Source organism: Buteo buteo, chromosome 8 (genome assembly GCF_964188355.1).
Source record: "Buteo buteo chromosome 8, bButBut1.hap1.1, whole genome shotgun sequence".
In the NCBI taxonomy this organism is placed as follows: domain Eukaryota; kingdom Metazoa; phylum Chordata; class Aves; order Accipitriformes; family Accipitridae; genus Buteo; species Buteo buteo.
The window spans coordinates 44838331-44862915 of NC_134178.1; the positions used below are offsets into that span (position 1 = coordinate 44838331).

General features: G+C 41.5%; 1 protein-coding gene across 1 annotated transcript in view; it reads right to left on the minus strand.

Moving 5' to 3' along the window:
• Nucleotides 1-1782: 1782 nt before the first annotated feature.
• POLQ (DNA polymerase theta) overlaps nt 1783-24585 on the minus strand; it is a 56978-nt gene continuing 34175 nt past the window's right edge. Inside the window, exons 19-30 of the mRNA XM_075034403.1 lie at nt 23798-24038; nt 22478-22671; nt 20613-20750; nt 19033-19207; nt 18404-18539; nt 15838-15956; nt 14999-15183; nt 14534-14645; nt 12823-12947; nt 11172-11325; nt 9262-9380; nt 1783-5364 (exon numbers count right to left, since the gene is read on the minus strand). Of these exons, the coding sequence (XP_074890504.1) occupies nt 5251-5364; nt 9262-9380; nt 11172-11325; nt 12823-12947; nt 14534-14645; nt 14999-15183; nt 15838-15956; nt 18404-18539; nt 19033-19207; nt 20613-20750; nt 22478-22671; nt 23798-24038 (1812 nt within the window). The 3' untranslated portion in view covers nt 1783-5250. The remainder of the gene's footprint in view (nt 5365-9261; nt 9381-11171; nt 11326-12822; nt 12948-14533; nt 14646-14998; nt 15184-15837; nt 15957-18403; nt 18540-19032; nt 19208-20612; nt 20751-22477; nt 22672-23797; nt 24039-24585) is intronic.

Sequence of the window (24585 nt, forward strand, 5' to 3'; positions counted from 1 at the left end):
CTCTCTGTCACAGCCACATCCAAAACCGGACACACAAAACTTCCAACAGCGCACACATGCCTCTGGGTTTGACCAGGTGTGTTTAATCTTATGCCTAGAGCTGTAGATAGAGTATGCAGAGAAGATACATTAGATTAGATTATCTATATATGTTTTCAGAGTTTGCAAGTCTTCAATGAAGTACAAGCTATTTTATTTAAAAAAAAAAAAAAAAAATCAAAAATCCATTCCTAGAGTTTTAAGTTAAGCTTCAAATGTTGAATTAAAAGACATGATAAAGGAAACTTTGAGAATCAGTTTTTGGTTTGTATAATTACCTGTTCTCTAAATTTTTTTTAGAGTTCAACTACTTACATCAACTAGACATTCCCTATATTACCAGAATATAGCTTGTTACACAAATATTTAACAGGAATACTCCATTTACTACACATACTGTATAAAATTATCACATACAGAAATTCTCTGAAAGAGTTTACACATTCCTTTTACAGAAGCCCTTTGACACCACAACGTGTGCGCTGTAATGAAGGTATGCATACAAAAATACTTTTTTCAGTCTACAATTTAAGAAGTGAGGAAAATGCTGCAGCTTAAATGAGAGCTGTGTTCAACCTCAGGACTCCTCCATTTACAAACTGCCCATAGTGTAACACAGGCAAAAAGCTGGATTTCAGTTAATTACACCCCTTAAATACCCTGCCCTGCATCTGTTTCCGTAACCTAAAGGTGAATTCAAGCACAGTGTATTTTGGTCTTGAATGTTTTTTTGCCTTGGTTTGGTCTTAGTAAGAACACACTCTCTCTCATTAAGGAACTACGTGTGGCCATCTGTAGTCAACTCGTCATCTTAGGTGTATAAGCAATAGTCACGTAAATGAGTGTTTCCATTCATGTGTTTTGTTTTGTGATTAAATCAACAAATCAGACATTGTACTTTTTTAAATAGCAACCAATATTCAGATTCAGTGTCAAGGAAATGTGGACAGAATATGTATGGGGTTTGTTAGTGAGTCATTACCTGTATCTCAGAACGAAGGCTGATCTGGGGTGAACCACACACGCCTGCGCTGACCATGTCCTGTTTCCACAGGTATCCTAAATCGGCGTCACAAAAGGAAAACTAAGGCATCTTTAACTGAAGCTGTTTTGAATCCCCAGTAACAACCAAAAAAAAAAGAGGGAAAGAAAATAAAGAATTGATATTAGTTGGTGTAGATCTCTTTTTTTTTCAACCTCTACTCCTAGATTCTTTTAGTATTTCAGAGGTGCATGGTTTACATAAAGACTTCTGGTGAAGTTTACGCTACCCCCAGGGATACGGAAAATGCAGCCATGGTTGTCGCTGGGTGGGGATGGCCACGTCCCTTCCGCCAGCAGCTCACGCAGGGACAAAACCCAGACCCCAGCTACTGTTCCTGTGTTTCACTGCAGGGAGCTCACAGGGCGTGGCGCTCATGATCCCAGCCCCAGGAACATTAGCTGTGTTAGGCGGGCTTCTCAGCTGGCTGAGGGCACCCTGCATGTCACTTACTTACTTCCATGTCAGGCTAAAAGCAGTCACCTACAAGCTGAACTCTCAAAAGGGCAGAAGCGAGCTCGTTGAAAGGCACTTACCAACAACGCGATGGAGTTGTTCTGCCAGGAGAAGCTCAAAAACATCAGCCAAAGCTGCTGAGCATCCAGCTCCCTCTTTTCAGCTAGGGATTTAGAGGAAAAAAACACCACAACTCTCCTTTTAGTGAAATACAGATAGCACAGGAGAAAGGCAATATGACCAAACCAGATCAGATTACATGTGTGTCATCTCTTGTCACCTGCCTCCTTCCCACCACTGCCCAGCTGCAAGAACGCCCAAGGAGCACTTGCAGTAGGCAGGGACCAAAAGGAAACCTGCAGCGGAAAGACCAAGGCAAAACAAGCTTGCGGTCTGCGTGCAAGGCAAAGGACTGAGTAGCTGTATCAAACATCAGCGGCAGGAGTTCCTGCTACCGCGTCCACAGAAGTTCTGCCCTATACCAGTAGTAAATAGGCCAAATCGAAATTTGAGTCGTTTTGACAAGTGGATATGAACCGAACAGAACAAGGCTGCTCGACAGCCCAAGGGGCCGGGCTCTCCCTGCAAGGCGCCAGGTCACGCAGGTTCACGTGAGGTGAAGACGAGGCGTTCCTGGTGACCGCAGGTCACGACTGGGTCCCAGCCCAATGTCTTTTGGCAGACAGACACCCACCTGCTGGTGCAGCGGCCAGGCAAGGGCAGTGCAGGGCACAAGGCAGGACGAGGCTGCAGTAGCAACTCTGTGCACACAGAGGGACAAGGCTGCTGTAAAAAAACAGAACTCCTACCCCTTTCGTAGCCTTCATCTGTCATCTCGGGCTTGCCAGACCCTGTACGTTACTGCACGCGCTGGGCAGCGCCAGCTAACAGGAGGCGGGAGCGGACTGCAAAGAGAGACACAAACCAGCTGAGGAACGGGGAGCGAACGCAATCAGATGCATCCCGTCCTGTCTGCAAGAAGAGAGTAACCTGCACTCTGGTTATCAGATCCTGAACTAGAAAAAAGCCCGGTTTCCAACTAAACACAGGCCTCAGCCCATCAGGGGTGGGGGGAGGGGGGCCCACAGGAAAAAATGAGTAACACAAGCAGCCAACTTCCTTCTACCAACCTGATAAAATAACAGGTATCCTCTCCTGCACTGTTGTAAGCTTACCTGACTTAAGCCCTCTTCTGCTTCCCCTACTTAGTCTCACTAATGGTTCAAGTCTCATCAGAATTAAGGAACATAAATAGCAGCAATCAGGCAACAGCTCAGAGCCACTTCTACTATCATGACTCAAACAAACACCACAGCCACCTTGCTTACAGAGCAGTGGCCACCTTTTATCATCTCATCAGCTCCAAATTACTGCTTAATTAAAATGAACTCACCGAATTTGTTTAGCAAAATAAGTTTAGTTCCGTGTCAATCCCCTTATTGATTAGCATCACCCCTGTCCAGAGAGCTTGTTGGGAACTACGCGTGAGATCCGTCCTTCCGAAATTCTAAAGACAGTACGTGGGGGGAAAATATTGTAATGTGCCGAAGAACAAGCAACTCAAATTAGCGCAGCTCCGGTGAGGCCTGAAATACAGCACAGGTGTGTCACCGCAGGACACCCCGGGACAGGAAATCATTAGGCCCTGTGCATTGGTAATGAGCTCAACCCAGCATCTTCACAGGCAGAGCACACAAATGGTCAGACACCAGGGTGCCAGGGCTCAGATCTGTTAATAATAAAAGCTTTAATAAGCTAAGAAAAGAAACAACTGTCTTACCAACAGAATGCTGTGGATAAAGAGCTCAGCCATCAGGTGACAGATGTGGTAGAAAACCACAGCATAGAGCAGGCAGGAAGGAAACAAAAAAAATCTCAGTGTAAAGTGAAATACAAAACAGGAAAGCGGGCCCTGTTGGTGCTGAGAAGGGCAGTCAAAGCATCCTCGCCCGGGGCTTTGACTCAATACCACGTGTCCGTTTTGCTGCCCAACAGGCAGGTGGCGGATCAGGGTCCAGGATGCGGCCTTTTGTACACAGGCCCCATTAACATCTTTTAAAACTCACCGTGTTCTTGAAACCTTGGTGCCCGGTACTTCTGATGTCAGGATAATGGCCACGCCAAAAGCGCAGCATCTGAAGTTAACAAGCTCAAGCATGCTATTGGGCTGTTGAAAGCCAAGTATGCATCCTCTCAGATCAGGCTATAAAGGCAACTTCAAAAGTACACTTCTTCAAAGGGATCTGGCAGAAGTTCAGAAATGAAAGAATAATTAGGGGCTTGAAAATTTCTCACAGGAGGCAAGAATGGAAAGATGGAGATTGCTTACATTAAGGGAGGAACTGCAGAAGAAAGACCTGATAAAATAGAGGCATAAAGAAGGTGACAGGAGGCACCTGTCATCCCTTTCTTGTACCACACAAGGGCTACACGATGAAAATAACAGAATTCAAGGTCAGGCATTGTATGAAGTTAACAAAAACAGCTGAACTTGTACAACCATTGCAACCATCTGGAAGGGAAACAAAACCATATGAGGTGAGGTTTAGCCAGACCAGAAGGTATTAGTGTGGAGAGTAACACCAAACAGTGGCAGGTTAATTCCCTGCGAGCTCCTTCCTTGCTTCCCCTTTTGCAGCTGACCCAAGTCAGCCTTGGGACCAGCCCAGCTTGACAAGCTCAAACTCCCAGAAAAACTTTCTGCCTGATCGCAGGGATGGAGTCTGACACTGAGGCAAAACGTGAGGGAAATCTGAGCAGTTTTTAGCGAGGCTACCTACAGGCAGGGCATGAGGCTTCCCTAGGAGACAGGTGTCTGAACGAAGAGCCACAGGTCGCCCACCAGCGTTCAGCGACACCTCTCTAACACACCAGAGAGCTTCAAACACCAGCAAGGCTGTCACTTCAGCTGGCCGACTGACATACTTTCTTTTCCTTCACAAAAATACAAATTGCCATTAAGTTTTTAACCAAGTGAGTTTCAGTCCTTAAAAAAGGATGTTTTTGCTAGTAATTTTGTTAACTGTAAGAGAGTCCAAACAATATCCCTCTCAAGGCCAGTTTGCAAGCTAGCAGTAGGATGAATTACAGCAGTCAGTCACCAAAATGCTTTCCTAAAAGTCAGAGGCCAACCAAGCACCAGTTCCACTCACTGTGAACACTGCACAGCTGCTCAGTGAGAAATCCAGCCAGCTGTAAAGCCATTTCCTGGCTTTCCATGAAAGGCACCTAAATATCAGCAGCAGAATTCAGTACAAAACAATCCTAGCAGAGGCCTGTAAAATTCAACATTAAGTGCAAACTCAATGACTTTTTTTTTGTCCTAGACACAATTATACACAAGAACTGCCAAATTACCTTCGTGCCTTGTTTTAATACAATATTCTAGCTTATTTCATATTTAATAAATTCATTAGGCTTTGGGGTTTTGTTTTAAATTACAAGATCAAGCATATTTTAACAGAATTCATTTAAATACTGTGCTTTTAGCAATCAATAATGTCACAGTTCTGTAAACATGCTTCACTGTGCCATCTGACCTTTGAAGGGTTTGGCTTGGTGAATTCATACCAGCTTCCACCACACATTTCAGAAGGCAGTAGGAACACGATACAGGAGGATCGCACCGCGCGCAGGTCTGTCGCAGGCCCGTGCCCTGCCCAGTCCATGGTGCCTTCCGCCTCACCACACACGCGGGAAAGCTGCATGTCACGTCAGAGCTCCAGGTCCTGCAGGTCTCCCCAGCTAGGTCCAATTTTCATTTTAACATTCAGTTTTACCGACAGTTTGATGGCGTTTTCCATCTCGTGCTTGACAATCTGAGCGACCTACAAGGAAACGCTAAACATCAGATGTACACCTAACTTCAGTGCTCTGTTTTTCTGTCAATAGCTGGGGTGGCCGGACAGCTGGATTCCTCTCCCGTGTTTATTTGCACTGACTTACCACTGACAGAAATGCAACCAGTTTAATCCTAATTAGGGTTTATGAATGGAGAAACTGTATAAAGCCAGTAACACTTTATGCAGCAGAGAGTTGTGACTGGTTCCACACTGTTTAAGACTACTTAAAAAAGAGGCAAGATTAAGTTTCCATTAAACACTTGAGAGTCCTGCCAAGTCTCCCCTTTCACCCAGCAACATAATTGTGTTTCATGGAGTCTGTTCTGAAAACGTCAATGTACTGAAAGCAAGACACAAAACAAATACACCTGAGGCAAAGAATGGTGTTCCTCCTCATTGTCTTGGCACAAGAGGCACTCTGTGAAACACAAACGACAAACCTTTGGGAAAGCAGATCACGTTCAACACAGGTGCTAGAAATACCGCTCAGGTTCCCCCCTCACTATTTTGTTGAGGCAACTCCCAACATTTGCTGCCCTCCAAAAGTATTGCTAAGAAAACACTCATTTCAGTATGCAGTTAGGGCACCAGAAGATACTTTTGCCTGCAATTTTTTGGATTGAGAGAGACTGGATTTTTTTTTCCTGACTGTAAATACCTACCCTGCATAAAAGGACTCTCCTTCCTACCCCAAGACCCACACAGAGTCCAGCCTGCCCTGCGTTGCTTGTTTGAATGAATCTTTCAGTCCACACTCATCCCACAAACCTTTCCACAGCAAAGTGAAAACAGGCTTTGAAATTATTGTGATTCCTCATCTCAGCTAGTGGCCACTGTGTGAGCACAGGAACTGTTCAAGCTTTCTGACCCTTCCATGAGTTCTCATAATTTCCTCACAGGTACCCACAATAGAAATTCCCCCAGTTTTTACTGGGGAATGAAGGAGGGGATTTGAGGAGATCAGAGCACAAGAGTTTACAACAGCATTAAGAACTAGGGGGAGATTTGTCTCCAAACCCCTACACCCTTACATACCACATTTCAAAATGATCTTGATAACCTAGAAAAACGCTTTGAAATAGGATGTAATTCACCACAGACAAATACAGAGTAGAAAGAAGCAGGCTAGAGAACTAGGATAGAAATAATCTACTGTTCAAAAATAGGATGAAAAATAACTGCCTGGGAAGGAAAAAAATGGGGTTATCAGAGATTAAAAACCAAACAGGGCTTTAAGCAAGGCATACTGTTGTGAGAAAGAAAGCAAATGTAATTCTGGAACACAGAAAATGTTGCTTATGTGACACATAGATCAATTTTCCACTCTATTCAAACCACTCCAGCCTTGATCAAGTTTGGGGCCCAGTATTTCAAAAGAAACACGAACCATACAGAGGGAGATTCTCTGAGAATGGTCACAGGTCCAGCACACACCACCAGCAAGGAACATAAGATTAGGGCTGCTGCACCTAGAACAAGGGATGGCGGCTGCAGGAGAGACACGAAAACCTGCACGAGGTTCCTGGGGAAGCTGATGGGATGAGACAGGACATGCACCAATGCCCTGACCTTGGTGGCTTTGGGCTCTGAATTTCCTGTACATTAAGCAAACAGCATGGCTTCCAGAGTTCTCAATGGTCAGCTAAAGCACACTTGGAGGAATTCTGGCAATCTTGAAAACATAAATGCAATGATGCTGGGAACAAGCAAGCAGTTTAAAAGCATCTAGCCTTTGATTCCGAATCTAGTCCATACCTTTATGTTCCTACCTGATTCCTTGTTGCCAGGGTCAGCTCAACAGATAGAAGGTCAAGCCTCCTTCTACCATCTTTGGCAGTATTATCATAGTCTTGCTATTGTGATAAGCTCTGAAAGCTCGCTACCTTCACTTTGACATTCTGCACCGACTAGGAAAGCCCTGATGCCCCAGGCATTTCACACCTTCAGCACAAGAAAAAACAGGTATTATTACCCCAATGTGGTCTTTTAAAAAGAAGCAAGCTAGCTCACTGATAGACTGCAAATGAAAACAGAATGATCACTAGAGTTGTTTCTCTTACAAACCATTTGTCAGGATACTCTGACTGGAACACAAATTCCTAGATATATGGAAAGATATTTTTAGTTTTCTTTTATGCACTTCAGCAGCTGAAAATAAGCTAGAGCCAGCATCGAGCCTGTGACCAAACTAACTTCTCTGCATAAAAATTGCTGTTGCAGCTGAGAAATACACGATTTACAGTATAATAAAGCTTTAGTGCCAGCAAGATGAAAAAAACCTCACAAATACAGAAACCAAGAAATGCTCACTTCTTTTTTACTAAAAGGTATATTGTAGTTCAAAAGGACTAATTAATTCAGGCCCTACTTTAAGTGGGGGCTTAAGAGGGAGAGACTTCAACAGATCCTTTCCAACTTAGCTCTTTCCACTATAGGATAATTCTAATGGTGCATCTAAAAGCACAGCAAACAATATTAGCACAAAAAAAGATTCTTTCTGGCCCTAAAAACAATTAATCAAAGGGGTAAGAAGTACTCTGTTGTCTCAGCTCAACAGAAATCCTTGAAAAACAAGCAAATCTGGCACACACACAAGGAAAGTCTGAGTCTAGGAAATAGGCCTTGTGTACATATGCTGGTTTAAGTGACTGCCCAGAAAATCTGTGGACAGAAATATATCTGAAGGAAGTTGGAAAAGCTAGTAATAATTACCCTTGAAGTTGAGGTGGTTAATGAAAAAATATAATACAAAAAATAACAAGGAAATCCACTCACTTGGCCCCAGTTCTTCTGGGGACACTGTGATAACTTGGAGCCAGTACCTAAAGACGTAAATGCCTATACTCAGGGGATTTCAGTTTTCTACAGAAAGAAAATTAGGAGCCTTTTCATCTCTAAAACAGCCTGCCTGGATTGAAGCAGCAGATGTCTGAACAGAGCTAGCAAAAGGAACAGAAGCTTGAGCTGAGATTCAAGAGAAAAATATTAAACCTTTTGTTCTTAATGAAATTAAAAAAAAAAACCCATGCTCAGGCCAGTCAGTACTACTGAAAGGTCTCTCAGACAAGGAGTTACTGCTTGCCATCATGAAATGGCCTTTTGTCATTAAAGACATGTATGCACAGAACAGAAGTGGGAGAAAGACATCCCCAAGCTCTGGAAGCCCACCCTGGGAGCCTTCCTGCATTTGTGCTCAGGACTTGGGAAAACACTGAGCTGCCAACATACAGCTAAAACGCTTGCTACTGAAAGCTGTCACGCAGACACCACCCTGCCCAGGCACAGGAGCATCTACACAGTGGAAGAGCACACACAGAGACACACATGCACATGAAAGGTACCCGACGTCCACACAGCACATTTCTTGTACCTACCGTGCTGCTAATCAGCACCATAACACTCCTACCAGAAAGACAGGTAGGTAGGGAATGAGGAAACAAGTACCAAAAGCGAAGAACCCTCCTTTCCCTACACAGAGTACAAACCACAGCTGTAACAATACATGTTCTGAGTTAAGCACCAGAAGACACGAGTGTAAACAAGGAGACAAAAACACCTCCAAATGGGGAAAAACTTCCCCCTACACCTGTCAACAGTATTAAGTTACTTGACTCATCAAGTCTTGCAGAGAAGTTGTATGAACTGCTGTTATATATGCTGCTAAAGCAGCAAAGTATATGTTGGAAAAATGAACCTGAGCATGAAAATAAAGGGATCAAGAATATAAACATCATTTTTCAGCCAACTTAACGTCATCTTCACAGACCTTTTAGCACACAGCAAGAGAGGAGCCAGGGAACAGAACCTGAGCCCCTAGAAGGAAGGCTTGTTTGAAACATCGTAATGCAGTAGGTAACTGAAAAAGCAACTGCACAGCTGTACCTGGATGACGTTGTCCTCTGCAACTTCATAGAGGAGCTCATCATGGAGTTGGAGGATGAAAAAACCTCCGCTGATTGATGGATGTAACATCCCTCCATTTCTCTTCCTCACTAGCCTTCCTACACAGGGGAAGAGCACAGTTCGTTAGATACCATTATGCAAAGGCATGTTTCTTGTATCAAAAAACCCTTGCACGTTCCTCATGCTGAGAAAAAGAACATGAGGAACTTTAAAATGAAAAAGCCCATGTCTACAGATAAAACCACAAAACATTACTATTCTATCAATATTTGTACAGCTACTGAGGGAAAAACATTAATGAAAAGCATTTTAGATATAAACATTTCAGCCTTACATTATAAAGATACGAATCAGAACAGAAACAAGAGACAGTTGCATCTCCTGAACCATCTGTTTTAAAAGTAAATTTTAAATAAAATCATGTCAAGTTTAATCAGAAGTTGGTTTGCAACATTCTCTCTGGCAATGAATTAGAATTCTGCTTTTCTTCCAAAATTATTTTAATGGCTAGTCTAAAAAAGCAGTAAGCCTCCTCCCAAATGCAGTTATCTGAAACTGTAGCTACTACTCCTGATTAAAAACAGGAAAGAAAAAAAGAGCAGTTTTTGAATAAACAAGTAAGCAGCTGACAAAAACAGGATCCTGGTAGGCCTTGCCTGACAAAATTAAAACAGAACAAATATTTCCATGGTAAAAGCTTTTTTAAAAAAAATAAACAAACACAACCTCACACACACAAACTCAAAAGTTATTTATTTCTCAGGTCAGCTAACAGGAGGACTCCAGTTCACAACCACAGGAAGGGTTTCACAGCATCATCAGTTCCTCACACAAGTCTCACACTGAAGCAGCAGTATTGAAGAAGCTACACGATGCAGGATGCATCTCTGTGCTACGGGCATTTGTAACTTGCTGAAAGAGAATTCTTTCCAGTTCTTGAAACCGCTTATATCAGAGGAGAAAAAATTGTCACAAATGCATCTACTCGCCTTCCTACAGTTATGTTGGCCGAAGGTCAGTTGCTGCTGCTCCTGGAAGGGGTGGGAAGCTCTGCCAGGCACATGCCTTCCACTTATAGCAGACTTCTGAATCTTGTCTCTCTAAAATAAAACTCCCTGGCATATTTTTAGAGGTTTGGCAATTAATTATTTAGTTTTCCTTCTCAGTCCTACAAATCAGACTCTTCATATTAAGACAGCTTCATGTTTCAGGCTGAAGCATATGAACTGCCAAAGAAAGATAGCACTCCATCCCTTAAGTTGTCTTTCTAAAAATATATGACTGATGAACAAAACAGTATCTACATTATGCTAAAAAAGTCATCTTCGTAGCACTCTTCTGGGAATGAGTACCCCAGCACAGCTTTGCTATCTGCAGCCAGAAGAAATTTATGCTGATAAGTGTTTCATATAATATTCTTGTGGAGTCTCTGTACATCAAATTCCAGTCAACAAATTCCAGACTTAATTCTAACAAAAAAAAAAAGTATCTTTGGAACTAGACATTGTTCCACTCTATCTTTTCACTGCCTTTGAAGCCAGAGTATCTGCTCAGTTTCTCCTTCCTACTTTTGAACAATTCTGTGGTGGCATCACAGACAATATCATATATGAACTCCCACTGTCAACCTTTGCAAGATCTGCTTTGAGGCAGTTGGGGTTTCTGATCTGATCACAGCATTTGCTTTAGTTTGTGTGTTGAGCAGACATACTCCCTCCTTCCTTATGACTTTGCTGCCCATTAAAAGGAGACTTACTGCTGTCAGGAAACAAAATGTCTCCCACCCCTAGTCCAAAGGCCCTAACTCTTTTTTGTAGGCCTTTTTTTTTTCTTTTACATTAGTAACACTGAAAATTTTGCTCTAGTGTGCAAGGAAGAGGTGAGCATACCGGTCTTATTTCTCTGGAAGCAGCTCTCCAGATGTCCATGGGACTTGATCACAGAGGAGAAAGCTTCCAGGCGCCTCTGAATGTTCACAGTGGCTGTTTTGACAATGTCTGCAGCAGATCCCTGAACAGTTGTATTCACAGCCTGTCGCTCTGCCTAAACAGAGATAGTTGTTCTCAAAACTCACCCCCCAAAAATAAATCAAATCCAGCATGCCACATGTACTTCATTAAAAATGACAAATACGTGGCCAAATACAGGCATGGTAAAACCTCCAGATAAAGAGTTTGTTATATCTGCCTGAAAGAAAGAGACATTAAAGACTAGCGTCAAACACAAAATTTCTCCAGATGACTAAGAAAAGCAGGATTTCCACAAATTTAAAATTAATTCATATCAAGGGTAATAACCTCAAGAGTCACAAGCTACAAGAGGGAGAAGCATATACACCTGATAACAGTTTCATGAGGAGCAGAAAAATCTCACAGTTAATCCAAATACCTTCTGCCTATCTTCAAAACCATCAGGAATGGATAACCAAAGGCAAGAAGCTGGACTTCATGGACTAATAATCTGGTCTGCTGCACCGAACCCTGACTGCAAAAACCCACAAGACCACACTGTGACACAATGACTTTCCCCCCACACACACAAGCAACCTCTCTACTAATTCCCTCCTTGGACAAGAAAACTGTATTCAAAGGTTCTTCTCTCTTTGATTAGAGCTGAAATATGTGCAAAAAGTTATGAGGAAGCTGAAATGAAAGTGAAGATAATTCATTAACTGGTCTTTAATATGATTTTAAAGAATAAATCAAAGTTGATCAGAAGGTGCATCTACAAAGCTTCATCCTGAAGTATCCTTCAGATTAAACAGTCAAATCATCTCAAAAGTTTTTTGAAAGTCTCCTTGTTTCCCTTTCAACTACTTGATAGTACAAACTCTCCCACTTCCTCCTTCTTCCACTCTAGTCTTTAATTCCACACAACCCGATCCAGCTTCCTACTGAGAAGTATAATGCTTTCTCCCCACAGAAATGTACCAACATCTCCCCAGGGACTCAGTTCACTCTTACTGAAGTAGAGTCTATGATAGACGTGTCCAAAACGACCTTGAAAAAAAATAATGCCAGTGCAAAGGCGTATATTCACTAAATATTTATTCAACAAGTTAGAGAAATTTTCCTTTGAGGGGCAATAAGAAAAGGAACAAATACTCAAACATATAAGACTTAAATGCCCTTTCCTGTTCAAGTGCTGACAGCATATAACATACAAAGACTGCTGAGTGGGAGCGACTCAGTCTGAAGAGTTAAAGCACATCACTGTGTGGAGGCTTTACAAATCATGTCCATTTCAATAAATTACTCACTCCGGTTCCAATGTGGGAGTTCTGAAGTGAGGTTAGCACAGTGATGACAGCTGTACACCCAGTCACAGAAGACTTACGTCAAGCAGACCATGACAAAAGCTCTGCTATTCACAGAACAACTGAGGGAAGAATGAACTAAGTGAGAAGCAGAAGGTCATGACCAAGATGGCTCATAGACCCTGTAAAACCACAGATACGGATACGCGAAGAAATCTAATACTTTAAAAACAACAACAACAAACAAAAAGAAAAAAGGAAAAAAGGTACTGCACTCAACATACATGAGCTTTACTGTAGGGATTTGGATCTTTGATAGCTGGCAGGTATCTCCGTCTTCCCAGGATGGTCTGCACAAACCCATCTCTTCTGCAGCTCCTCACTGTCTCCCTCAAGAATTTCTGAATCCCTGTGAAAGGTAAGAAAAAGTTTTCCCTAATACAGCTGATGTTGCATGTTGACTTCTCACTGGGGTCACTGAAAGCGGTCTGGGACACCTAAACAGCACAAAGGTAATTCTTGAAATTTCCTAGACCCTGTCAGTGGCCAAGGGCACACGATCGCTCATTCAGCCTATTCGCAGCTCTGCTGGGAAACCTATTAAGACTTTTGAGGTGGAAGAGAGCGCATAGTGTCAGGATATCTGGCTGTGCACAAGGAGGTAGGAATTCCATTCTGCACAGTGCCCAGGCACAGAGGATCATACACGTATTATTGATAATGGAGAGGTCAGGACCCGGACCAGCACTGGAAAGACAAGTAGTAGGAAAGGAGTAAGTTGAAAGCAGAAGTCAGAGCCCTTGATGCCTCAGGCTGCCTAACTTCAGACTGTGTCACTTCAGATTCTAGGATGAAACAAACTCACCCACCTGCACTTTGCAAGGGAAGCAGTGAATCCACCGAGAGTGTTAAAAAGAAACTTAGGTCAAAGAAAGGTGAGAGAGGGAAGAGTCCCTTTCACTGCAAGTTCAGGTAACAACTGGACTAAAGTGGAAAAAGTTAACTTCAGGCAGTCTCTTTCCAAGGTTTACAAAACATAAAAGGTAAAAGGAGCTATTCAAGATCAAGACTGACAGTATTAGTCAATTCATTAGGTATGTAATTTAGCATGTCAGCCTGGCAATACAGATAAGTGAAAATTTGTAAGAAGTGAAGTTACAATATAAGGTACATTGTGGAGTTTGTATGTATGCACATGTACCGAGAGGGAGGAACCAGGAAGTCATTTCTAAGGGTCATGAAGGAGAGACTATCCAGAAATTACTGAAGACTAAACAGACTCTTAACAGGACACCATTTCTCAGCATCTACCTCCTAAAGAAACAAACCCTGAATCTTCAGAACATAATTTTGCAGCTCATTTCCAAGTTTTACAGTTAGAGCTAGCTGTCTCTCATGCCATTTGCCCTCCATTCATTTTCTGATTGCAGCTCTACTCCCTTTATAGCTTTCCTAAAAATTAACATGCTGCTTAGAAACGCAACAGTGTCGTTTTACAAAATATGGGAGAGCTGCTCTGAGCAGCTGGATAAAAATGTAAGGGTTATATGCAAAACAGTTTAAAATTCAATGAAAGCAGAAGACAAGAACAGGAGAGAGAAGTAGTTATATTTAAAATGTATAAGAAGTGTGGTCTAAAGTTATATTGCATATCCTTTGAAGCTGTGTGTTTTATAAGGAAGAGAGTGTTTCTTTTTCAGAAAGCTAAGAGCTTTTAACATTAATCCCCAGGACTTAGTAATTAATTAAAAAAACAACAAAATAATTAATGTAATAAGCATACAACGAGATCCTAAAGATGAATAAAACCAGAGTGTAGAGTAAAACATTATGGAGTATCAAACTGCTGTGCTCATGCACTGGACTTCTTCAAAATGAAAAGCTTTTTCAAAAGAGATAGGAGTAGTAGAGGGCTGAGACAAATTTAGGATTTGAAGAGACATGGAGAGAAGGGATTAAAAACAACCACCACCCAGCTCCCAGCCATATCCAAACCTGTGTATCTTGATTTGAAGGATTCAATGTAATTGGCAGCTTCATTCTCATCAATCCCCATCTGCTCGCCTAAAGATTTTGCTCCTATTCCATAGATGATTCCATAGCAAATCTGCCAGAGGACAGTGTGAAGAACCGCAACCATATGGTGAACCATGCAGAGAAAGCAGAGCCAAAACGAAGTGTGATTCACTGGAAGACAAGTGTATGGGAACAAGGGCAAGCATGCAAAAAGAGAGACTACCTCTGAGTCCGAGCCATTCATGCCGCTTTTCTCCACCCTCATCCCCCAAAACCCAGACAGCTCCAACTGAAACGTATTGAGAGTGGGAGGACATACAAAGCAACTACTGAACAGCCACAGCCGAACCCCAACAGAAAACCGTACTATTGACCCCCTGATGTTTTGAACACTGAACCTTCCTGCCCAGAAAGCTGCTGCTGAATTTTTTTCCTAAAAATTACCTGTTTAGCTTGTTGCCTGGTCCCATCTCCAACAGCTTCAGGATCAATCATTTTCCATTCCGCTGCTATGTTCTTAAAGACATCAGTACCTCCGTTCAAGGCTTGAATGAGTCGACAGTCGCAAGACAGATGGGCAAGGATCCTCAGTTCAAGCTGAGAGTAATCAGCAGCCAAGATTAAGCCACCTGAAGTCAAGAAGTTAGCAGACATCATTATTTCATAAATTACTCCAACAACATTCCAACCAACATTCCAGCAAGAAGGACTGAATCTGTCCTTGCATCTTCTGCTCTGAAAGTTTTCCACAGCCATTTCTATCAGAAAAATTCTTGCCTTTTTCCCCAATGCCCAGGCCTGCCTGCTTTCCATCTAGCCCCTACATCTGGAATCCATCAAAAACACACAAAGTATCTCTCCAGGTGTCTGTGTAAAAGTCTAGCACCTGACAGGAATGATCGTCACAGAGATCAGACCAGCAGACTTGTACTGAGCCAGAGCAGGCAATATGAGAACTGACATTTGGATAGAAAGAACACTAGATAGAGTGCAATTTGTGTATTAAGAGCTGCCTAAGCTACCCCTTTAAAAAAACAAGTATTCTTAAAGAGGAAAGGAAAGCATGAACATTTGAATTGTAACATTTGAATAATTTCCCCAACTGAAACTCTCTCCTTTACAGTCTTGTGAATAATTTTGAGGGCACGCTAACTACTGCATTAGTTTTCCAAGCAGGTTGCTCAGTCAGATATATACTGTCATCAATTCTTAACTCTTCATTAGATCTAGGATTTTTTGTTAACTATATTCTTAACAATTGCAGAGCAGGATCTGGGCATTACCAGGGAAGGGAACAAAAGCATGCCTCATGCTGACAGAAAATGGTATTCCTCTTTCTTTGGATCTGTCTTCAGCCTGAACCTGTAGGCCATTAGGCAAAATACTGGAACGCTTTCTACACCTGTGGAGACAAAGAATGACTGTTCTTCACCAATTTCTAAAACACTTAAAGATGCATAATCATTTTTGCCACAAAGAATCAGTGAAAACAAGTGAGACAGTAGCCTCTATTCCACTCCTCTGGACAAGCCATACCTAAATTTGACCATGGGGGGAATTGGACAGAGGCCATACGTACACCTGAAGGGATTTACTGACTCTGAACAGATTTAGGGATAAATCTTCCTAGTACATCTGGGGTTTGATCCAGAAATTGGATAATTCCACTCCAAAACAGGTAACATGAAAGGCCCCAGATCTGTGATGGGTGCATTCCAGAAAGATAGCACAGGAGTCCTACAGGAATCCTAAAAATTCAACACCCCACCTTGAGTGCCAAGTCTTCTCTCAACATCATTCTCATATGCAGAATGCCTACACCAGCCCATACCTAGCAGAGACAGAAAAGATTTCCCCCACATCAGCCTCATGACTCTGCACACACACACGCACACACACAAGTAAGCCTGTAAAAGCAGAGCAGAAGTTGCAGAAGACATGCTCGTAAAACACTGCACGTTTCCTCTCTAAAGATTGAGCAAAAAAGGCCCCAAAGCAAAATGATTTTCTTTTCCAGGTGGCCAGAAGTTTACAGTGACACCCAGGCGCTCTGCAACATCTCAGGGCCTGCTTAGCTCTCCTGTCCCACCAAGACACTTGTAGCTGCAGATGGAATTGTAGCCATCAGTGCCCCACTGAACAGTGCGCAGCTGCGACACCATTCATACCACCTACTCCCATCAGCACCAGTCTACCTGCCAGCCCGTTGGGTTCTTCACTAGAACTCAAAAGGCCTTTATAAGTTCTTGATGTTTGGGTCAGGGATCTGAGCAATTTCTTTATCAGAATGAAAAGGTATCTCTGAGATCAAGACTAGTTTCAGCAAAGCACAGAAAAGACATCATGCGCTCTTCCCTTGTGCACTCCATTTTCTTCTTACACCTTGTCATCTCAGGGAAGGTAAGGATCAAGGAGATGAAAGATAGCACAAAAATCACAGAAATAAGTTTGCAAAAGAAATAAAGGTCAGGGACAACATATGGGAACTGTAGAGAATCACACTGTCCAGCACAGGTTCCCAGTTTAGTTGAATGAGTAAGGGCTTTATACAATGATCTAATTTAGCTACACTCCTCTGGTTAGAAGCTTCTTGCAACAAGAGGAAGGAGTAGTAACAGTAATTACTAAGTTAAAAGGCAGTTTGGACCAAAGTTCGGAAGGCATGTCAGGCTTAGGCTGCATGACATTCTTTTGTGCCAGCAGTCATTTCTGTGCCTTTGGGATTGCCCATCTTCCTAACACACTGGCTGCTTAACTAACGAATGTAGTCCCAAAAGTCAGCCTGAGAAGCAGAACTCTCTCAAGTTCAGCAAGCACTCCATTCCTTTGATGGGCTGCTTCGCTACAGGGAAGACTCTAAGAATGCAGCCCACTCTCCAACCATCCTGCAAAGCTGCTGCAAGCCTGAGCACTGCCAGAGCCATTCTCAGAACATTTCTGCCTCCATGGCTAGGCCTGGTTCTTCTGAAGAGAGATGGACAAGATCCTGCTGCTCCTGGGCTCTCTTACCATGCTACTCAAGGCACAAGGATGTTAGACACAGGTGGTAAAAGAAGACAGACAGAAGAGCCAAAAACTTCCAAATTTCTCACATCTTGCTAGGGGAAAAAAGATGATAAAAGTCACTCAGGTGACCCATGTGGGACAAGAACCTGAATGGAAAGAGAAACTGAAAGGATAGAAAACCACCACCGAGTATGAAGGCCCAAAGCTCACAAGCTATCTGCTAAAAGATCCACCTTGATATTTCACTAGACTTGCACACTACTGTTTAGGCACTGGCATGTAATACTGTCAAAATAGGCTGTTTGGTTAACAGAAACCAGATTTAGAAATCTTTTTCTATTACCTGGTAGCTTTTGCAGGATCATTATCACAAGTGAAACTACTAACAAAGAATGAAAAATATATTCACCCATGTTCCCTTACACAGGGAGCTGCACAGCATAAAACAGTTGAACTTTCTTCTGCTTCTTCCATAATAACCTAGCCTCTTTCAGAGTAGCTCTTAGAAAGTCAGACCAGATCCTAACTTCAGTTTAGTTACTTTTAACACTCAGGCTTTCCATCCAACAGTTGGGAGCATAATGCTAATCTCACTGTAGTGTTTCATAGAGAATTTCAAAAAGCAAGTGGCTACATGGAGTCACATGCTGTTAGTATTATTAGGTCTTTCACGTGTCACTGATCTTTAGGTATTTATTCCCCTGAAACTGTAAGAGAAACACTGACTAACAAGTCACACTGACATGACAGCAGCCACAGGTGAAGTCAGAAAAAGAGAAATTTGACAACTCGACCACATTAAGATTAGAAGAGTAGGCAGAAGCTTTGCCAAGATCCTCCTACCTGCCCCCAGAAACAGCATGAGAATTAACATTTCCACGGGTTCTGGAGGGTGGGCTTTCTTCAACCACGGTTGGCATTTCAATCTCAAAATCTCTTGGCACGTTCTGGATATTTGGTTCTATGAAGGTTATTCGACCTGAGAAGGAAGACAAGCAGAACAAAGTCAGGGTCCAAAAGGAGTCTCTCTAACTTCAGACAGCTGAACACACATCTGCACCTCCAAAAAACAAGGGGCAGGAGGGCGGGACAAGACACAACCATTGAGAAAATTGAAGAAAAAAAATAATTTGGGTATAATGGGCTCAAGATGGTTCCCCTGCAGCATTTCTGTTTCACTGATAAGAAACTCCCAAATCCAGAACCTGTTCTGGGGTCAGAGATTTACATGCTAATATGTGCAAGAAATTAATAATACTGCTTGGTAAACACAAAAGCTATTTTAACACATCTAGACTTTTAGAGCAGGTTCTTGTGAAATAAGTATTTCAGTATTTTCATTTGGTTGAAGTAGAGCACAGGCTTGATTTCCTTACTTTTCCCCATAGAAAAGCTGCCCACACACACACACAAAAAGAAAAAGAAAAAAAAAAAATCAGTAAGAAGTGAGGATTTTGCACGCATTTCTTTACCTGTAGCTGTGTGAGTCTGTGAGAGTGGATATATCCTTTCCATTCCCAGTGCAGAATTCAATCGCTTTTCCCTCTGTAGTGGAAACACCACTTTAGTAATGGCATTGTTGATCCTCCTCCATTCCAATATCAGCCCTGGCAATGGGTGAAGTGTCTTTAATTTCTCCAAAACATCCTTGTGGGGAGAAAAAGGCACAACTATAATAACCGCCTTTAAAGCTTTATAATTAAAGTTTTTGCAGTTCTGCAGGAAAAAGCAACTCCTTCACCCACAGTGAGCTTCCAGTCTCACTGCCTTAAAATTAAATGGGTATCACCTCCATTTACACCGCCTACACCTGGGCAATCAAAGCACCATGAGACACAACTGCAGTTTTATTACACACAAGAAAGCAATCACTTCCCTTTGGACTTTTGTAACCTCATCACCACTCTTAGTCTGCACCAACCAATAAATCACCTGAAATGATCAAATAAAGCATCACTTGCCATAGGTCCCCTACGTTGTCTCCTCTGGCCCAGCGTTAATGCTCCTCCTCCGTCTTCTTGCATATTTTTCTCCCTGCTCTCTCCTATCTGTACACTAGGAACACATAAAATGAAGCCCTTGACCATGCTCCTTGAAAGACAAAGCTGATCACTAGCAATCAAATCCTTTCATTTAAATCAGAAATTAGAAGGGACTAACAAGAATTTCAAAAGACAGTGGCATGCAAACATTTCTCAAAATAACATTTTTTTATATGCAGCAGGCAGCTGCAGCCTCATCCCTCCACATCACAAAAGGAGGAAATCCTCACTTTGCTTCTTGCTCCCTGCTCTGCCAACCACAACCGCACTCACTTTTTCACTGCCACTTGAGTTTTGGAAATCAATACTTGTCTTCCAAGCACTGACTACACTGAACAAGGAGAAACTAAGAAAACAACACAGATTAATGAGTCCTGAAAGCAAGGAACCTGTATATCTGCTAATATCACTTGTCTGGCAAGAGCACCCATTAGCCTGCAGCAGTTGGTATTAATGCAGCTCCACAATACTTATCAGCTGGCAAGCATGTCAATAGCCTCCACACATATAGAAGTTTTTGATATACCAAATTTGACAAGCCATCAGATCAGCTATTCTGAAGACAAATTCTCTGAAGCACAACATACAGATATGGTAGTATCAGGCAGGGAAGATACTGTATTTAATCATCATGGTATATAAGTATCTTTCAAGCTGATGTTGAAAAACTGTTCTACTATTGGCTTTACAAAATTATGGTGCTATTTTGGTCTTACAGGTGGTTTGGGAAATCAAATTCTGCCTGATTTATTCTTATTGAAGTCTGCTATTTATAGTCATGTCCTCACTACACTCAGGCTTTAGAAGAGTAGGATGAGTTAATAACTCTGCTAACAGAGAAGGCAGAATCCCGTTTGAATTTCCAGTGGTAACTGGAGGAGCAAAAAGGCAATTAAAATTTACTTTCATTTAAGGCAGCATACCTAACTCCAATGTAACCAAGCAGCAGATGTGTGAAGAGGGAGTTATTTTTACAGTCACTTTCAGATTAGAACCAGACTTTACTGTACCTTGGTTGTACTGAACTGCTTGCTCAGCCTAACCCCGTTTTGTTTAGCAGTTGCTCTTCTGGTGTAACCCAGAGTTTTCTTGCTCCCTTGAACTTTCACATCTCCATTTTGTGGCAACTTCAGCTCCAGGAACAAAACCTGAAAAAGGCCAGCATTTCAAATCAGTTTCTGCATGCTACTCCCAAGAGAAAACAAAAAGCAACTCAGCACTTAAACAGCTTGTTCCAACCAAAGGATAGTACAAATGCTTCAGGTAATTAAAAAGCTGATTAAAGATCTCTGCTCTCAAAGTCATTCCTCCTTATTTTAATTAACTACAAAATGCAATCTAAAATCTCATTTTCTGAACACTAAGTTTGAATTCAGAGATATGCTTTTAGAAAAGGTAATTAAGTCCATCCAGTAAGTGAAGTTACTGCTGACAGTCAACTGTAATAAAACGTGGAATTAAGATGACTAAAGGTGGGAAGAACATTGGTGAAAAAAAAAGAAGTGTTAGCAGGGAGCAGGCTTCAGAGAAACGTGAATGACATAGGAGGTGGTGGTCACAAATACCTTTTATAGAATAGCCGGAATATTATAGTTTTTCTAAAAAATTGCCAAGAACTAGAAAATTAAATATATGCTTACTTGTTGACAGACAGAACTCAGTTCTTCATTTTTCATTCTATGTTTCTATGTAGCATTATACACTATTTAGCAGCTATTGTGTTTCACTTCACAGCTGGCGGAAGGAAATAGAAGTTTTTCTCTTGCACGTTTTTGTAGCACAAAAGTTTTACTGACACAAAACTAGAAGGGTAAAGCTTTACTAACCTATACAAGATACTTTACATGATTCCTAACAAAATTTCCACATGAGAAACAAGCTTCTGTAGTTCAGAGAACAGCATTTCAGAAAAAACTTTCCTTCCCCTTTTCCATGAAGCAGAGTGAAATTGGAGCCAAGCATTATTTCAGGAGCTCTAACTCAGACTACTGTTACAGAGCAAAGCTTCTGCATTTGCAACAAAGGAGGAATATTTCTGTGGAACTTCTTTTAGTGATGGCTGCTTGCAAATTTTGACTATTTCCACATAAAGTATAGCCTCTCAGCAATAAATTAGTATATAGAAAGGAAATAAATGGGGGAAAAAGCATGCACAGCAATTATAATCTATTCCTATGATTCCGTGTTACATACATTAAAAAATACATAGCAAAGTTCTTCAGGAATAAAAGTATTTCTAATTTACATAGAAATCTGTTTCTTAGGCTTTAAAAAAAAGAATCAATTCTATAGAACAGGTTCTTAAAAACAGACCATAGTTGATTCAAAATTTTTAAAGCAGTCTTTCCTCTTCTTTTATGCCTGTATAGGGACAAGGGTAACAATGCAACTTGCTCAGTACAACTATTCTTAGACTCAGACTACATGGTATCACATCACATCTCATGTGCAGAATACTGGTATTGCAAAAAAAGCTTCTCTAGTCCCACACCATTCATCCAAAATACTCCAAAAGCCATTTAATTGGCAGATCATCTTGTGTGCCATGAGAAGCCACGGTCTATACAAACAACATGCTTATTTCCAGTTGGTTTTTATTTCCAGCACGCTTATTTCCACTTCTACCTTCCTTATTTCTACTAAAATTAGCAGAAATCAGAATGATCAATAACAAGCAGGAGACGCACAGCACTTTGCAGGCAGCAAGTTCATAATGAGTGTAAAGACAAATCAGCTCTGAGGAGACGTCAGTTTGCGCTTTGTCTTTTCTTCATATGCAGTCTACCCAAGAAGGTTTTTTCTTAAGTCTAAGCAAAAGCCTCTTGAGGGTATCATCTGAGAAAGTTCTCCCCCTCCCACCCTAACCCTCACATACCTCTGCAATGTCATCAGGGCTCGTCAAGGAGAAGCTGTGGCCTGCCAGCTGATACGCCTTGGTCTCGATCTCACTTAGTTTAGCTTGCATGACCTGTTTTTGGGTTTCGTACGCTGTTGTGCTAAAGCCAATGCCATTTAGCTCCAGCAGAGCCAAGCAATAATGGGTGGGCATCTCCACTTTAGAAAATACCTCTGTAGTAAGTACAAACCCCAAGAAAAACTTTTATAACATCAAAAACAGATCAACTGCAGATCAACAGATTGATTAAAACAAACAAACCAACCCTGGGGAATCCTCAGTTTTTAAAATCCTGGATGTCCTGACACACTGAAATCTTTTAATATAAATTTAGTTTTAATACTTTTGTTTCTGGAATATTTCATAGTAAATATTTCATAATAAGTAGTATTCCAGAACTTTTTATCACAAAAGTATTCAAGAGAATAACAACTTCTGCCAAAGTTGTTTTTTTCTGAGAAATACACATCTCTTTGTATATCAACATTTTAGAAAGCTTTACATTAAGCATGTCTGTGGTTTGTAAGTTGATACACTTTCATTCCACCACCCACATCTTTTAAAAATGTGCTGAGGTTTGGTTGTTACAATCATAAATGATGTGGTAAACTTGCAATATAAAAGACTTCAGTGAGACTGGACCCTAATCTTAAGCTTTGGATACAATTTAGAGGAAACGATCATAAAGCCCACCAACAGGTAGGTGCTTTTGAGGGTTTTTTTGTTTGCTTGTTTTTAAACAGAGGCAAGCATTCAGCAAATATTAGTGCAAACATACTGGATCATTCACTATGGGATCACAAAGTTTCATGGACACAACACATACACGTCAAACAATGCTATATGGGCAGGCTGAAGAGCAAGAAATCTCCTTCAGAAAACATTTGAGGGTTTTAGGAATTACTTCTGACAAAGAAATGTGAAAGCATTTGAAAATGTTCATGAGAAACCACAGACAGACCCACAAGTCCCCTCAGAACAGCCAGAGAACTCATCTGGGAGGTAGACATCTGCTTGATTCAGAGACTTAAAATAGAATCTGCTATTGCCTTAACCAATGGAACTGGTGGATATTTGGGATATAAAAATATTTTAACTTTAAATATAATTTTTTTGACAAAACAGATGTACTTCCAAGGGAAGTTCCCTCTTTTCTTTTAACCAATAAACATTTTGCTACAGAATATACTTAGATAAGAGCTTCCAAATCTCCTCTCTTCTCCAGTGGTCATTCAGCCTGTGGTAGCACAGCTACCTTTACCCTCCCTCTTTGCCCCCAAGTGGAGGAGCTCTCTTTACCTGTCAGATTTTCCCTCTGTAATTCATTACGGAGTTGGTTCATGACATTGAAGATAAGCACAGACTCTATTGCTGCTCTGTACCGCCCAGAATGATCTCCACTGGCACTAAGCCCCAGGCTCTGCACTCCTTGGCCGGTGCCTAACCCTTCCAGTAGAGGTAGCTCGGTGGGGAGAAAGTTAGTCACCATGTTGTGAAGTGTACGTTCCTTAGAGCCAGAATCAAGCAGCCAACATGCAACCTTAAAAAGGGAGACCTCTGTGAGACCTTTTTTCCATTTTAGTGATAATACAACATGAATATTTAACTGGAGGTTAATGCAAGGTTATAGTGCAGATTATTTTTCTTGATTTGGCAGGCAGACTGGAATAATTTGTGGAAAAGTTACATGATTTCAGGTAAAACCTTCAAGAAGGCATAAGTCACTGACAAGTTTCGTTCTCACTCCAAGTTAATTCTGCATATTTGAAAACCTTACCCTTTGTCAACTAAACACATCTCAAAGTGCTGTCCTCAGGGTTTTTCATCTATTAAAACCTAACACAAAGGGGGTTAAATATGAAAATCAGGATCAAAACTTGTTTAATCTGAAAACTGACTTTGTAAAAATCAGAACTTGCTATTGATCTAGAATATTAGTCAAGCTGAGCTCTCCTATTTTTTGCACATCAGCACTAGTACCAAGAATTCTGCAAGGCAAATTTTATTCTCAGTAAGCCTCATACCTCCCACTGCCTTCAAAGCAATTTCGCTTATAGCTATATTTCAATTTCTTGTGTCAAAATAGG